A 17785-nucleotide genomic window follows, 5' to 3' on the forward strand; every position below is an offset into this window, starting at 1 on the left:
TCCCCCCCCCCCCTCCCCCTCCGTCTTACCACGCCATACATAGCTCAAAAATAAAAATGTCCTTTATCGTTTACCTATCCATGTCCCTCGACCTGAGCTCATCGATGCGTCTCCTTCGTTCCTCCTCCCTCTGCTCCCTGAACCTCTGCGCAGCAAGTGCCTGATTCCTGAGCTCCTCGAGTTTCCTCTGTCTCTCTTCATTCTGCCTCTCCCTCACCAACTTCACCCTGTCTAGGTCCTTTGCACTTCCCCCCGTTGACTCTCGTCCTGCAACAATTGTTCCTTCATTCGATTCTGGCAAAAACTCTTAAAAGCTAGATAACAGCATATCGCATAATGTGTTCACAAATGTCCAGTGGACTGCTGGCATTGTGTAGAATACTTGAGGCGTGAAGAGCCAAGTAAGGAAAGAGAGAGAGAGAGAGAGTTTGGAAGTAATTCCCGTAAAATTGAAATAAAGGAAATTAGCAAACAGATGTGAATGGCAGTTCGAGAACGGAACGAAAAATATGCGGCTTAGTTCGGCTGATAAATGTGATACCTTGTTTCTCATTAGGATGATCACCATCTAGGGAGTCTTCGTCGTAGAGACTGCGACGCTTGGAATCTGTCGAGAATATAAATCATATTGCAACGATGTGATGATGGTTGTGATGAGGTGGAAAGAGGATGATTTCAGTTGTGAATTGGTAAAACTCAACTTATTAGTTAAATAAATTATCTTTTCATTTGTTGAATGTCGTGAGGAAAAAAATCACTTTAATTCTCAATCTACTAAAGATTAGAATTAAATTTTTATTTGAATGACAACTGTTAAATTAATTACAACATGTTTGTACAATTGATGTGATCCTGTAATTGGTCTTCGTGCTGTTGGGTTTCTATAATATTGGGTTTCATAATGAGTTGAAGCTGCATTTAAGCTGTCAGTGAAATATAATAGAAATGATTGTTTAATATGACAAGCTTAATTTTGTTCAATTTCAATGATGAGTAAGAAATTTCATGAACGATTTTATTACAAATTGGGGTTAAATTCAGAACATGGAAAATTCAAAGGCAGTTTTTACTTGAATTTCCAAAAATATTGAAAAAGCGTTATGAATACATAATGATAACACCATAAAGCATTGAATTCGACTCGTCATACTTTCTAGATTTACACACAACTGATCACATCATGACGATGAAAGTATTAATCAAGGGTGGAGTATAATGCGGGGATGAACTCAAATCGACAAACAAGAAATTCCACTCCACTCAAAATCCTGAGTTATGTCGTAATCAATTTCCTCGGGATTGATCATGCATCATGTGTACGTTCCATTATCTCCGCGGTTTCTTCGCAATCAAACGGGATTAGCGACGGATTGAGAGAAAAACAAACAAGTTCTTAAACAAGTGTTGTTTGGACCAACAAGTTGCTGGTTCAAATTTACCAAACAAAGAAATTGTTTGATTTCATTGCAATAAAGTTAATTTAATTCAAATGAACAATTTCTCCGGGTAAAAATTTGCACACTTCAATCGAGTTAATTAACATGGCCAACATGATTATTATTGTTCATTGATTTTTGGAATTAAACCGTCACACGTTTCGCTCGATTCTCCATTAAATTTCTGTTATTTTTCACTCAGAATTCATCACCATGCACAAATAAACCAATTCTCATGCCCTCCAGTGCTCCAGTGTTACCTGACCAATTCAACGATTCCTCGTCACCCCCAACATTGGCGAACCAATGCATCGTTTGCTCTGAGGAAAATTGAAAATTCGTTGTGAGTTTAAATCATAATCGGACTCATGGCCAATAAAAGTGCAAGTTTTAATCGGGAGACACGCAATTGCAATTAGTTTGGCTGTATAACTCGATGAGAACATTATTTCCACTGGTTGATTGCGAGTTCCGAGGTAAAAGTGACTCGAAACCGTTAGTGTTTTCCCATTTTTTCAAACGCCTCTTGAAGTAGTTCGGCCACAAGTTTCTTGGGCAATAATTGGACCTCTCATTAGTGCCATCGACAGAAATTGACGAGTGGAACAATGACTGGAAATGCAACTAGGAGGAATTCAATGGAGATGTTGTAAAACGTGATAACTCTACTGCACATCTTGTTGAGTGCGGAATTATCTTGATGAGAAGTAATTTGGCTGAAAAAACTCGCAAACACTTTGCGTTGAAAATTCTATGACAAATAAAAATGTGTATTGACATTTTGTCCTAAAGCAGTCATTTCTAAGATAATTGCAGGCTTTAAAAACTATTGAATTGTTTATTTGGTAGAGTTGTCTTGATGGGAAATCTTTTTGAATTTTTATTTGTTTTTTAACCGAATTTTATTTTACAGACGAAAGTCAATAGATTTTTGGTTTTTACATGAGTTACTCCTTTGAATAATTCCTTGGAAATAACCTTGGAAAACTAAAACGAAATCCAATAGAACGGAATAAAATTCTGCGATGGAGTGAAAATCGGATTTATATTCCTATAAATATGCATGTGAGAATGATTGGTCCTCTCGAAGATTGAATTACACCAGAGGTGATGTCTCGTCAGCGCTGGGTGAGTTGTAATCAAGGGAACGTCAAGCCCAAAGCCATTTGCCATGGCAATTAAGAAAATTTGATTTTCCATGGGTGACAGCACGACAGAGAGAGAGAGAGCTATGCAACAAGGTTTATTTCCGGGTTTCATTAGGAGTTTTGCATCATTGAATTCCAAATGTCCATGGACGGCAGTATGAGACGAATAATTTTTTTTACTGGGGAGCAATATTTTCCAGGGAGGAATACCTCCTCTTCCATCATTTCCAGATGAAACGCGATGAATGGATATTTAAAAATCACTTTTTCTGAATTTTAGCAATTCGGTGATTGTTAATGCTCTGGTAAAAGTGCGTGCCCACACTGTTATCAATTTTTAGTTAGCTCACACAGTAATTCAATTAATCTGTTGTCGCGAGACGATTGTACTCATGAAAACCGCCTTACTTTCTTCATTCGATCGAGATATTCCCCATGTTCGAGTTCTCCTTTTCAATTCCAGGTATTGCCCATGCTTTTTTTTTTAGAAAGCAAAAGGAAAATAATTTTTTCAACCACCTATTTTATGTATATGAAATTATGACAGAGAATCCCCTGATTCTTTTCTCTATAAGAGGGACCCGGTAGAAGAATCAAGTTGTAGCCTCGACCTTCCCCCAAGCATTTGATTATTCTTCACCTATCCGCAGAAAATATTTAACATTCAAATTAGCCTGCTGGAAACTCCTTTGAACTCCGAAATATTCTTCTCCACGGCATGACCCTCAAAGGGTCCTCAATTCCCCGAAGAAAAAAGTTAACTGGGGGGAAAAAAATCTCCAACTTTTTCGTCAGCCGCATCCCTTTTATTTTATTTTATTTTATTTTCTCCAGCCCGCCTCAAACGCGTTATTTTGCCGTGCCACTGGAACCGAAGATGTATGATGCCGTGAGTAAGTCAAGTGGGCGATGTGGGCTTCGAGAAAAGTGGAGAAAAAGCCAGGAAGAAAGGAGAGAAAAGGGAGTGAGAGTGGAAGGTAAAAAAAAGTACTCTGGCAAAAGCCGATGATAGAGGGCTCTTATCCCATTGTGTTACCGACCCACTTTCCAACACCCAGGGCTCCACTACCTGGAAATTAACTAACACACGTGTGTTAGAAGTGTGTTAGGAAGTGAGGATTTTTCAGCATTTTTTAAATCACAAGATGTTTGCTTAAGCTCGTAGTTCATGTTCTTTCTCTCATACTTTTCGACGTTTTTTTTTGTCACGTTTCTATTTGCTTTTTCTTCTTGTTTGGGGGGGCGGAGGGTTCATGCGTTGGAATGAAAGATTTTTTTTACTGACTATTCTGCAATTGTTCCAACTAAAGGCATAATTCATTTGGTGGAATATATTAATGGACTACTGGCTGGTAATTTTTTAGAAGTGTGTCCAAATATCAGCCGATAGCACTAATTGCACTAGTCGACTGTCATTTTAGATAGTTAACACGGTATTTAACTGATAACTTTGTATAATTCCACGGTTAATTTTTCATGTTGATACATTTATGTATGGATTTTATCTCATAGTGCAATTCTTGGCCCACGCGATAATTCCCCAGATCATCGATGTGAAATCTCTTGCAAAATGTGAGAAATACATATAACGGGTCGAGGAGCATCGATGGAGAGATACGATTGCACTGGTCATTCTGTCTAGCGGTGTCCCGGGATGACCAGGGGGAAAATATATCTAGCAGCATCTGGCGATGGCGTTTATTCCACGTTTTTATCGAACTTCGATCGGTGTGCTATCTCGAGACCACCTTTCAGCGGTCGTCACTGGAAAACCCTCTAAGGGATGCAGTTTTTTTTTCTACGGTAGTTCCTAGGTAACAGTTGAGATGCTATCACGGATCCAATACGTCTGTTTTCACTGGGGATTTCCACTGCCATTAGGAAAATTGGGGGTTATAAACGTAGTGACAGGGAGAGTCTAGGGAGAACTGAAGGTTTTCCATTCTCAAATTTTGAAATATTATTTGCCATTAAATAACGGTCATTTTTTATCTGGAAAAATTGAGAAGAGCCAAGTCTTCAAGTGATTCCATTGAAGGAATCGGGAAAATTTGCCGAAAATTTTTATAGGATGAACCATTTTTATAAGAATTTGGTAAAGAAGAAGTAAAAATTAACCACTAAAGTTGTTTTACACAAAAATAATTGTGATTTAATTTTTTTATATACCTGTTTTTTTATAACGTAAATAATGTAAATATCAGTTGTGACGTTTAAAAAAAATCAGAGTGTATTTTCTCTCATTCGCCTATTCTCACGTCTATTTGTCGTCGAACTAGTCAAAATAAAGTTGACTAGTTTGACGACGGTGTCACGAGAACCTGATACCGAATACTCTGATTGGTCGAAATCGGAATGGAGGAAATAATCACGAGCAATGATCAATCAAAAATATAATAATCATCACACATCTCAGAATAAAAAAATTCGAGAACAGCATAATAATTTGAAGAGAAAATCCTTATTTAAAAGGCACATAAAAGTCATGATATTATTTCTTGAAAGCCTGTCACACTCGTAACTGAGTCCGTCATCTCAGTCGTCTACGTTCACGTCATAAAGGCGCGCGAGAGTACGCCGGCAGACTAGTGAAGATAAAGCAGTGGACAAAACAAAGTTATTTATAGTTCTATAAATTGCAAAAGTGGATATCTCGAGAACTGTTTGTGTCATAACAGACGTTTCTTTCATCAAATGAGGAGCAAATCTCCCTCTTTTCTCCACTCACTCACTCACTCCTCCTTTTTTATGAAGACAAGGCTTTGAAGACTTGTGAATGGGAAAGATGCGGAAAAGAATCGAATTGAATTTCTCCCTTCATGAGCATCGATCCGTTCAATCCTTCCAGAGTGTGTAGTAGCGGATGTCTGTAAATTTCATTTGGCGGAGAATCGCCACTCAGTCAAGCACTGTTACTCTAAATCCCAATGGAAATCCGATGAAAGCAATATTGAAGGGGTCCATGAATGACTAAAAGACCGTCCGGACAGATGAAAAAAACCAATTCTGGGAATTATTAATTTTCTCATACAACGGGCAGCAGGTTCCTATTTCGGGAATGGAGAGAATTAACGATTCACCAGCGACACTGTTGCATGATTTTAAGCGTGGAAGCTGTTCTGGTCAATTTCGTGAATAAATAGAGGCACGTGAAGCCATTGTATTGAGTTTTGGGGGTAAATAATTGAAGGACGTTGAAAATTTTGATGGTAGTGGTGGGTACTCACCCTTCGTGAGAGAGTGGCGATTGTGTGCAGAGCTGGACCTTTGGTTGGTTTCCTCTGGAGCGGCTCCGGCTAGAATTATAAAAATGATGAGGACCATTAGAATTTGGGTATCCAATTTAATAATTTAAAGGGATATTTGTTAAATATGCTGAAATTAAATTGTTAAATCTCACTAGGATGCCCCGATGGAAGGATTAAGATTATTACTAACGTCTGGTTCAAAATATGATTTTTTTAAATTTTCACAGAATAATTCAACTGAAAAATCAAGTATTTTATTGATTTCCAGATTATTTGAACAAAAAATCAATGGAACATTTGATTTTTTAATGAAAAGATTTCCTTCAAATTTCAGTGGAACTTGAACACGATAAAAATTTCCGGAATCTGGGGTATGGAAAATTCAGTCGAGAATTTTTAACAGTGTATATCTAGTGATCAAATGATGCGATTTTATTTAATCATGTCTCATTTTGAGGTCTGAAAAAAAATCTTCAAAATGGAAAAAAATGTTTTGAAATTTCACTCTGTCAATCTTGAGTTATTGAAGATTAAAAATACTCCACGTTACGAAAAACTGTTTTTTCTGTGGATAAAATTTAAAATAACTCAAAATAACCTTTCTTCATAAAATAATCCACTAAATCACAAACTGGAAGAGCACTAAAATATAAATCCCCAGAAATCCGATGCGAAATGCGATGGAATCAATCAGTCCCAGTCCTATTCCCAATAAATATTAATCCACTTCAAGTCCAGGTCCATTCATTCCCCGAAATAACTCGACTCTAGTCAAATGAATTCAATAATTCTCCCGAATATTTCCCAGCAATTCCACTCAACACAGTTGAATACTTGCGTCCTCCGTTGATACCCCATCAAAGCATCCAAGGGCTTTCCGAAAATTCCGTCGTGAAAGGGGTATTATTCATCTGGATAACGAGCCGTCGTTATCGGGCATGTGTACAGTCTGCAATAGCAGTCTGGAGGATGCCAGTAAAGGCGTGGTGTAACGATAAAACTGAAAGACCCACAGAACCGGACAATTGACCATGTCGATCGTTTAATCGATCGATGGTGAGACCCTCCCAATGGTGGACCAGCTAGTAGTCTGGCTATTGTATGTTCCGCGCATGAAACGTGTACGCATCGACACTTTGAGAATTCCTGAGCGACTTTCATCATGAAATAACCTCCCTGGCATGGGGAGAATTTCACGCTCTGTTTAAATAGCTAAACTGTCAGGAATTTTATTTTTGTCAAGGTCTGAGGCATTTCTAATTGTTTATATTAAAAAAACTATTCGATTGACCTGAGTAAAAACACAAATGAACATCAATGTTAGTTATTTATTTTGGCAAATTAGCCGTTGAAATTCCGTGAAATTAAGTTTTATTCATCAACATTTTGTGCACATGAGTGTTAAGCGGATATTGATCGCCGGAAGTGGCACAATAAATTGCCCGGGGGAACTTGAACTTTGACATTTCCACAGGGCCAAGACATGATTTGACTGCATACATATATCTTAGTACATAAATCTCTATAGAGAGGGAAAAATGTAGAATTAAGGCTCTCCTTTCTAATAACTCGAAGACAATTCTTCCTATTTGAATTTTTGAATTGAAGTCTTGAATGGAGATAACCCACTTAATTGCAGTAGCTCCCGAATCCTAGATATAACGCAAACTATATGAATTTATGGCAAGACTGATGCAATGACACTTGAAAATTTTCTCGGGGCAAGACAAACTCATTTTGTTGAAGGACTTGTTTCTCTCAGTAGAAATTGACAAGAGAATATTTTCTTGTATCAAAGAAAACATCATCTTTGTCAAAAGTAATTTTTTGGAGATACAGCCTTTAATCAAGGCCTCTAAAAACAAATAAAATCCCACCCCAATCCCAATCCACACGAGCCGCATCAAAGCCCCAGTTCAGCTGTGTTCTGCGGTGATGTTCGAGAGTCAAATAAGGGTTGGTCAAACGGATGTACATAAGGACTTTCGCATAGAAACATGCGATTTGCAATGAAACTTTGTTGGTAGACGTATCTACAAGCATCTTGACTCCATATCCTAAGGCGTGAGTATATCTCGTTAACTGAACGGGAATATGTCCAGAATAAACTTTTATTAATCATCAATATCAGAAAAGTTATCGGCAAACTATCGCTCTTCGGGAAGAGAATGAAACTGCCATTAACGGTGAAAAGTTTCTCGTCCGTTCTTTCTCTTAATGGCCTTCCAAAAACTTCGGAGCAGTTTTTTTTTTTTGGTTCGCGAGGTTATGCTCCGGTGCATTCTCCTCCCGCTGATCTTCATTGAATTAAAATTTGTCGTTAGAATAGGAATTATAAACCGATGTCGGTGGCCGAGTGGATTAGACGCAAGTCTAGTGTGCGAAAGGTTGTGAGTTCGATTCCCCGTGGAACCGAATTTTTCAACGGAAGGCTCCGGCGAGCGGGAGGTTGCTACTAGAGGAACCGCCTGTACCGGCATGGGTTTTCTGTGGTTTCCCCATGCTACTTCTATGTTCTATAGAAGTGCGAATGCGGTACAGTGTAGAATCCACAGCCGCATGCATAGGGTTGGATAGAGTGCCGAATGGGACCCGAAAAAGGGACTCCGAGGCCGTAAAAAAAAAAAAAAAAAAAAAATAGGAATTATATCTCATGCATCAAGACATATTTCTGTATTCCTACACGAAGAAAATTTTTCCCGTTCTTACATGAAATTTTCACAGAAATCTTTAAATCTCTAGTAATTTAAATAGCACAGTGAAATTATATTTTTTTTTTCATTTACGGAACCTTACAAATGGGACTTGACGCATCCAGATCACCAGTTATTAATTATTCAAGGAGATGCGTTTTACCATACCTTCCTAAATAAAAAATTCATCAGTTCCATCTCAAATCGAATTCACCCCGACCCAGAAAGGAATTTAACTCCACGATTACTCGACTGTTTTAGTAATTTTTCCTCAATTTTTTTCTCCTCATAAGCAAGGTTTAATTGACATTCATGTTTTATTGTATCAGTTATATTCATCATGATGTTGGTATTGCACCGAGAAAAAAAAAATGATATTCAGGGGCATGCCACTGATTTTCAGAGATCCATTCCTAATTTTTAGGAATTAATTCCCATTCAGTGCATTTTTCCACCAAATTTGAGTGATAAAAAAATCTGATGATCAGGTTTATTCTAGTCAGAGTAGTGTTGAAAAAAAAAAATTGAAATCAGAGCTTTTATTGGAGCCCCATTTGATCCCAAGTTTCCGGACATTTTACAATGATTTTATTATTTAAACTTTGCAGGTCTGAATTTAAATCTCGATATTGAACCGTTAAAACACCTTCGAAAAATCTAAAAAGAAAATTAGAAAGTTGAACCTTTGATATTTTCCCCCACTTCATAGCTCCAAAATTTACTGCGAAAGTTCCTCCATTGACAAATTCTATGACTGAAAATGGTTGAATCTATAGTGTATGACTATAAAAGATCCTTCGATATTCTTAAAACCGTGTAAAGCGTTATATTCCGTTATATTCGCGTGACCGGGGCTGGAGGGGAAGGCCATTCAGCGCATGCGATTATATTTCACCCCCCCCCTCGCCACCCCTTCCACCATGCGCTGTTTTTTTTTCGACAAATTACTGTCAGAGCATTTTACATTAGCGATCTCATGGAAAGGTGAAACAAAAGTGCATCCAAGAAAACACTGATGTGTTTACATTCGGGAGCCGACAGCGATAGGGAGTGGGGGAAGTGTTCGCACTGGTGAAAAAGCGATCAAGGGGAAATGCGACTATAACGGGAGCGGCTGTAACAAGAGTCTACTGTACGACTTGCGGGATATATCTCTCAACCCCTTTATAGGTGTTGGATAAAATGAAAGCTCTTTCCGTCTTATCAAGACATGCCTCGTTGCCGTACAGTACCTACCGATGGACGACAGTTTAATAGCCGGTGAGTCTCAACCCTCGTGCCTTGCCACTACGAGTTTCCGGCGCCTGAGGCTCAACCGGTAAATATAACTTTAAACTCCTTTGACGAGAAGAAAAACTTTTTTTTTCCTCCTTCTCCCTTCGCTTTTACGTTTTAAATCATTAACGATGTCCACGACGGCTGAGGAGTGTGAGAAGGGTTCAGCATGATGCTCTGAATATAACGTCATTATTTTTGATACGCTCTGCACATTGAGGTTTGCACAAATGGCTTTGCGGGGATGATTATTATTTTTTATTTCATTTCGCGAACGACTGTAATTATTTACCAACTTTTCATTTTATGGGTGATAACTTGGACTGATGAGCGAGTGATTGGCTGTTTTGCGGGATAATTATGGAGATTTTGGTTTATATTTGAAATTGAAATGCAGAAAGTGTAATGAAATTCTCGGGAATATTTGGAGTGGAATGAATTCATCTATTTCTTAGGTCAATACTTTATTTATGAATTTTTTTTTTATGTTAAAGAAGGCTGAGGCGAAATGGGTCGTTTTAAATTTTTATTTTGGCTAAAATATCATTTTACACTGAGAGAAAAAATTGGCGCTGCTGAAAAACTATATGTGCCATGTGCAAATGATTAATGGAGTGGAGCAGATTCAATACATCGAAAGATCCCTTCTAATTTTTTTTTCGATTTTCAAAATGTTTTCCAACGGTTCAATATCGAGATTCAACTTGAGACCTGCAAAGTGCCAAATTTCCGGAATTTGACACGGAAAATTCAGATAAAATTTTTTAATAGTGTTGGATATCCTTAAACTAAATTTAAATTGAAGATTCAAATGCAGTTATTACTCAAATTGAAAAAAAAAGAACAATTTAGTGCATTTATAACCCATGAACAATTGAATACTTTATATCGCCATCGAAAGGTCAACCATTCCTTTGTTCCCAGTTTTTAAAACCCCCCTTAAATGTCAAAACCCATCGAAAATGGTAAATACAACTTCAGTGTATACCCTTGGTTATGATTTATTGAATCGAAACCCACTCTCGAGTCCTCCCAACAGACAATACCCCGTGATTGTGAATGTCGCCAGGATTGATGGAAACTTGGGATTCACTTTCATTGGAGATGTGCAGAATGACAAGATGAAACTTCACGGAAATTTGGATGAGTGCGTCGGGTATTGAGCCACTTGTCAATAGTAGTGGTCGGAGAACAGTGTATCATACGAAAACCGATCTAATTTAGGATGCAGAATGTGCTGTATGGATTCTTCAAACCACCCGGGGCGTGGGTGACTTGCTTCGGGATCTTCAATAGCAGAGTATGGAGACAAATTCCATTTGACGGAGAAGTACACAATGCAATTGAATGCAACATAAATTCGATATTTATTGCATGAAGAACACTGTAAAAGTTACACGGTTTGAAATTTTTCGAAATATCATGAAAAAAAGGTTAGTAGTTGCCATGAGAGTGACATTGAATCCGATTTAAGGGAAATATGGTTATAAAATTTCCAGTTTTTATGCAAAATTCAAGGAAATTTATGAGTTTTCAGTGGGAGTGAGACGCAAGTTTCACAACTTGATTAAATTTCATTGGGACATGAATATTCGAAAACAAAATGATATGAATTTCCCACTTTTCCCTGAAGCTTCATTCAAATTTTTCTGAGACCTGGCCCGCCCGCCCAAACTGCACCATTTGTTCAGACGATATTGATGATTTCATCTCTCATGAATCAACAATTCACGAATGATTTCATCTCAAATTGAATTAAAAATCGTAATAACGGAAACCGGTATTAAATTCCCAATTAAATTTTAAAAAATCTCCAACGCTGCAGTTGTGTGTACCCAATCACTTGCAATGAGACATATCGTACATCGGGAGTATCCCGGACATATGAGTACCAATCGACAATCTATCATTTCCCCAGCATCCTGTGCAGATGTTCTGCTGTTCTGTTCTATTTTGTGACCTTTTTTGTTTTGAAAATCCGTTTGAAAACGCTCGCTATCAGTGAAGTTATCCCAGGAATTTCCGGATCACTGATCTGCGAGGATCGACCGAAGTTGAAACTGTTTAAAGGGGATAATTCGTATTTCAAATGGAAATGGCATCACACATTCGCATTCGATGTGCCTCATTCAGCAATTACAATTTGTTGAATGGATGTTGATCGAGTGAATGATCAATGATGTCGGAATAATCCATTACTCAAGCCCAGAATCTCGTACATTCGGCCAAGTTTGGCACGATCTCAGCAAATACCTTGCTAAAGAGATTAGCCTGGGTGTGTCTAACGCATTAATAGTTGGAGCACATGTCTCGTCTCGTCTGTAAATGTCAGGAACATGCTGAATTGCGCATGCTAATGTCCGAACGAGTATCTCGTCGATTCTGAAGAGCAGAAACATCACAGGCTCAGCAAAGTCGTGAGAATGTTATTAAATTTTGTTTCTCGTTGAAATCCTTCGCAAATTCAAAATTGATTTCAGTTTGCGTTTTCATTCGCATCAGATAGTTTTTTAAAATTTAAAAATTTCAAATCAAGAGCTTTACTTGATTCAAATGTTTATTGCTTAATTGAAATAAAATTATCAGAAAATGTTTCTTATACAAGTCAATGGAAAAATTTGATGATTAAAGCTCCCAATTAATAGTGAGGCCTGATAATTGAATAATTCTGTTCAACAACTCGTTGAAAAAAATAATGAAAATGTTGGAAAATGAGTACTCGCTGAGAAATAGCCATGTTTGCAGTGGAAGTGATTAACAGCTCTAGAAAAAAGAGGGATGAATACATATGAGCATGTGAGATGCGGGAAACTGGGAGGATTTTATATCTATGCCAAGGCTGGTGATCCTGAAATTGGCAGACACCCAATTTCCATCTTCCATTTTCCAAAGTGCCTATTCAAAGATGACTTCACGTTCTGTTGGCCTTTTTTGAAATAGAAATGCCGTTGTGTTGGGATGAGTGTGCGACCGGGGAACGTTCTCTGGAGTCATGTAATTCCAATAACGGGAGTATTCTTTGCTCTTTGGGAGGTTGTTTAAGCGTTCAATTAAGAGGGTTAGAGGGTTAACTAATCAATGGGTTGGTTCGGACGAATGAATCCATTCAGTTATTATCATCTCCCCTATTATAAAATTGGTTTAAAATAGATTATTGCTGATTGGTTAAAATTACCCGCACACTTTTCTACCGCTTGAATTTCAACTACCGCTTGAAATGTTTATCAAGCGGTAGTTCTTCTGAAATTTCACGGAATTTTGTCATTGAAAATTCATAAACTGATGAAATTTCGACGGAAAATTAAAGTAAGTCACTGTCCAAGCAAAATGCATCCACAAATCTCCGCAGAATTATTCCCCCAGCGAAGGATTAAGTCTCTTGCATGGATTTTGCATGAATTTTCGTATAATGAAATTCTATTGTGCAACAACTCAGACGATGCCCCATGAGTATCGCCGTGGTGTCCCGGAATCCAAGTGCCCCGAGGAAACTTGGTGGTCGGTGGCCCATCCCTTCATGACTTGATCCTACCAAGCTGGGGCTCAAGTGCCCCTGTCGCACTTGTGTTGTGCACGTTGTGCACCGAGTGCCGTTGGAGAGGGCTCTCTGTACTCGTGCCAACTTGTAAAACATCACTCGAAGAAAAGACGGAAATTTTTTTTGTCGGGGCTCACAGTTTATGATTCTGGAGGGGATGCAAAACATTGCGAAAGTTTTTGCTTGGAAGGACGCGTACAAATAATTCTTACTGTTTGAGAACTTGATGGGGTGGGAGATTCTCTGGGTTGGGTCTTTCATTCGTCTTCTCATTGAGAAGATGCTTTTAATTTTGTTGATTAACTTTTTCACCATTCTTTTAGACTTTGAAGAGGACTTTCGAAATTAAATGATTTGTATTGCTGGGAGAAGTTTAATTATCATCAATAGTGCATAAATAATTATTTTTAAAGATAAAAATGACTCTTGTGGGTGATGGAATGAGTTGCGTAATTTTTTTCAATTGGTAAAAAATGAAGCTTAAATTTTCATTCTCAATCTTTCAGAAAAAGTATCAATTTCTATGAATCTGCGGCATTGTAAAATTCAATGAGTGAGAACGTTTAAAACATCACTCGAAGAAAAGACGGAGACTTTTTTTCGGGGATCATAGTTTATGATTCCAGAAATGATGAAAAACATTTTGGGAGTTTTTTTTAGATTTTGGGATTTGTATTCATCTTGATTTACTGCAATGGAGATGATCAAGAACATCAATTAACGATAGATTAATGACTCAAAATTACAAATATATCCTTAAAGCTAAAACTTCGTCATCTCCACCAACATTTTTTTCCCGAGAAAATAACATTTGTAAATTGCTTTATCAAAATACAAATATGAAAATTGAGGAAATAGACAATAATAAGACGATTTTCCCAAGTTCAACAATGTGAATTATCAGTTCACCAGCAGACAGTGCTGCGGAAATCCCCGGATATTCGCTCGAGAACAAAAGAAAAGCCGCGGGGCACCCCAGATCCGATAATCGCCCCGGGGTTATTCTGTAATATAAACGATCCCTGAATGCTGCAACTTGGTCTGTTCTTTTTATTCACCCCGCTAAAAGTATCAGAACAATCGCCGGGGGGAGTCGTGGGGCTGTAGAAATAGCTGGAATATACGAAATAGTGAACGATAGTGAAAAGGGCCCTTCCTTTTCTGCTATCCCAAAACTAGACGGAATCGATAATCGGCTGCAGAAAGGCGATTTGAGGGAGTCTTCATGTGTGACTGTTTGAAGGGCTGGCCGGGTTAATTGAAATTGTGAAAAACAGCGTCAGATTTTATTTGAAGGCCTCTGTGGGAATCCAGCAGTTTTTATTCTGCCCACGTAGATGGAGGTTGCAACATTTCATTGAGTTTGATTAATTTAATTTCAATTTTTTTTTTCGAGATTTCAGAATATATATTCGTGCAAATATCTTTTGGTGAAACTGCTGAAAACTTTTGAGTGAAATTCCTGGTATATTTCTTGGAAATTTTCATCAAGAGACAGTTTTAACGGAATTTCCTAATCAAAAATTCAAAATTCAGTAAAAAAAAAAAATCAATGGAAACCGTGAATTCCAACTCAATTATTACCTGAGAATTCATAGAAATCAGGAAATTTACAAAAAAGTGCGAACGACGATATTATTACACTGGTTTGAAAAAAATACTCTTTTGATTAATGACTCTAGAGTGATTAATGATTATTCCGCTTCTGTTGGGGCAAGTGTTGACACATTCACGATTCGAAGAGCATTAATCAACAAACTGTATGAAAATACTCATTACGAAAATTCATACTCCTCCACAATGATAAATTAAACTCGGCAAATTTTACGGCTGACCCATTCCCTGAAAATGAGAGAATAAATCTGGATAACATTCACAACGAGCGGAAATATGAAATGTCAATTTGCGATGAAATTTTTGGTTGACTGTTTCGCAATTTCCAGCCGTTCGAATGGTAAGCCAAGCGTTGGAATGACGATCTGCACCACTAACACGTAGCCAGCCTGGGTTTAACACGGATAAGGCTATGGGTTCGATTTTGTTGGACGACGAGAAATAAAAAGAGTTGCTACAGCAGGGACTGGAGGTATGGATTATACGGGCTTGAGAACGTGAACTCGTGCATGCTTGAATGTTTGAGCTTGTACCTTTCCTCTCAATATGGCTTCTCAAATCGAATATGGCAATAATATCGCGACATTTATGTATATTCTGGGTGAAAGCATTTTTTTACCATTCTGGAGTTGAAAATTGGGGGGTTCAGATTCGAAAATATGAATATTGCCAAAATTATTCATGTTGAAGAGAGAAAAGTGAAGTATCTTTATTCAACGACGGAATCCTCCAATTTTAATGAGTGAATAATTTTTTCATTGGAACTGATTTTATCGCTGAAATGAGAAATGAAACATCAATTGGAATTATAAATTTCCCTTTTGTTTTTTTTATCCTCGTGTTTCTTTAAATTTTTCTCTCTCTCCCCTGCTCAATCTCTCCGATACTTCACTCCCCCCCCCCAATTTCCAAGAACTGCTCATCAACAAAAGCGTTGGCTGTGCAACATGTCCATTACCCTATTATTTATGGACAAAGTTAATTGACTCCTGCGGATTAAACCGCAAGTGGAAATGTAACAGGCCATACGGCTTCGGCCGTTAATTACCGTTTTCACCGCATTCCGTAAATTGTAATGGTCAATTAAGGTCGCACCTCCTCAGAGACGCCAACGAGGAAGTTTGCCATCTGGCGCTTTCACATTCATGAAGACCCTCACAAATATCTTGTCTTACCATTCTCCTCGCGTTATCTCCAATCAGAGTTTTTTTTTACGAAAATCACTTGTGAGAAAACAATTAGTCACGATTTCCCTCGAAAGGAAAAATCTGTGCTTCATCATCCGAATCTAGCAACGTTGGGGCTAATTTACGAAACTTCATTATAATCCGGAAGATGACAGACGTTGTCTTGTGTTTCTGCACTGCTTAGGGCAAAATTTCGGGAGAGCGCGACAGTCTCATTTGCCGGGTTAATTTCGAGAGGCCGTGGAACGCTGACTCAAGCTACATTACATCAGACCTTGAGTATGATAGATAAAGACAGATAGTTGTTTTGATACTGAGAGGTTGATATTGACCTGAAGAAAATTAGATTTACGGAGCACTACACGCCCGCCATTTTGTCACTCCAATATCGTTTCTGTGACGTGGTTATAGCTGTCTACACAAGGCCTTTGAATCCCCGAGGCGAGCCTCGTCACAGGATGGCACAGATTTGGGTTTGCAAGCGACCAATTTTGAACGTCCAACGCTCCGTAATTGAGCCATAAACGGATAAATCGTAAGATGGCTAATTAAAATGTGACATCTATATGCAATCATTCCACACGATCGAGATTACTAAAGCAGAGAAGCAAGGGGAATTAAATTGAATTACTCCGAAGCCATCGAAATCCATCAACGACTGACTGCTGAGCGATTCCAAAGGGGATTCAGCTGGTGTGGATCGGGAAAAGTGTCTAGGAAACTCCAGGGAGATATTTTCTCCCGAAAGAGACGAAAAACTTTTGTTTCATCCATTTTTTATTCGTCTCTGCTGAACTAGGTAGTTCAGTAGGGGTTGACCCAACTTCGCAATTGCAATTCCGGGAACAGTTTGAATTTAATTAACAACAAAGTCCTGTGGGCTGTAGTAGTGAAGTTGGAGGATCTTGGGTGTGCAAAAATAAGGTAATGTGACAGGCCAATTAAGAAAAATCACTCTGACGGTTCGTTTCCATCAAGTTAATCCAAGATGATCATTATGAAGGATTGAGAAAGCTGAAGTATTACTATAAGAGAATCTTCAAAGTATGGATCAAGGAAGAATTTAAATTTCCAGAATTGGAATAATGGAAATCAGCTGTAAATATTCAACACTGAGATTCATCCTGAGATGGCTAGGAGATCGAAATCATTGATCCCTAATGCATGAAGAATGAGTGAGACTGAGATTTATCCTCCTAGCTATAGACAATCTATCAATTCTCGTGGTATAACGACTCTGCCGCATAATCAAAATGTATATGTATGCTCTAATCCATAAAGTTGGCAAGACCCATCGCCTCTGAAGTGGAAATCTTGATATTGGGTGCCTCTGAGATGTCAATCATGATCCCAGTCAGCGATTTCAACCAACACCTTGGAAATATCAGACTCAAGTCATTCCTTCCTCAAGTACTACTTGAATCTTTCATAGAACTGGTCCTTGAGATATCAAACGTATTAGTTTTCATCCTGGGATTCATGACCTCGTATTTATTTCTGCTGAATCGAGTCACTTGGAGTCAGATTGCGTTTGAGAAGCTGTGGATCAATATCATGAGCTAGTTTTTTTTTCCATCGTTTTGGCATTTTTAGGAGAGGATTATCCTCGACGCTCGTTTTAACGCTCTTCGACTTGAAGGAGAGGA

The 17785-nt window shown here is 38.2% G+C and overlaps 1 protein-coding gene across 18 annotated transcripts in view; it reads right to left on the bottom strand.

Annotated features, from left to right (window-relative positions):
* Positions 1-17785, bottom strand: part of LOC107043769 (ensconsin) — a 77861-nt gene that overhangs the window by 15732 nt on the left and 44344 nt on the right. For 13 of the 18 annotated variants that reach the window (XM_015265401.1, XM_015265398.2, XM_015265395.1 and 10 more), the window contains 4 exons: positions 5812-5880; positions 1697-1756; positions 542-607; positions 75-267 (listed from right to left, as the gene is read on the bottom strand). In XM_015265401.1, coding sequence (XP_015120887.1) covers positions 75-267; positions 542-607; positions 1697-1756; positions 5812-5880 — 388 coding nt within the window. The remainder of the gene's footprint in view (positions 1-74; positions 268-541; positions 608-1696; positions 1757-5811; positions 5881-17785) is intronic. The other 5 variants (XM_015265399.1, XM_015265400.2, XM_015265391.1 and 2 more) reach the window with 3 other exon arrangements.

The sequence above is a fragment of the Diachasma alloeum genome, unplaced genomic scaffold, assembly GCF_001412515.2.
Source record: "Diachasma alloeum isolate Michigan unplaced genomic scaffold, Dall2.0 Dall_scaffold_00627, whole genome shotgun sequence".
NCBI classification, from domain to species: Eukaryota; Metazoa; Arthropoda; class Insecta; order Hymenoptera; family Braconidae; genus Diachasma; species Diachasma alloeum.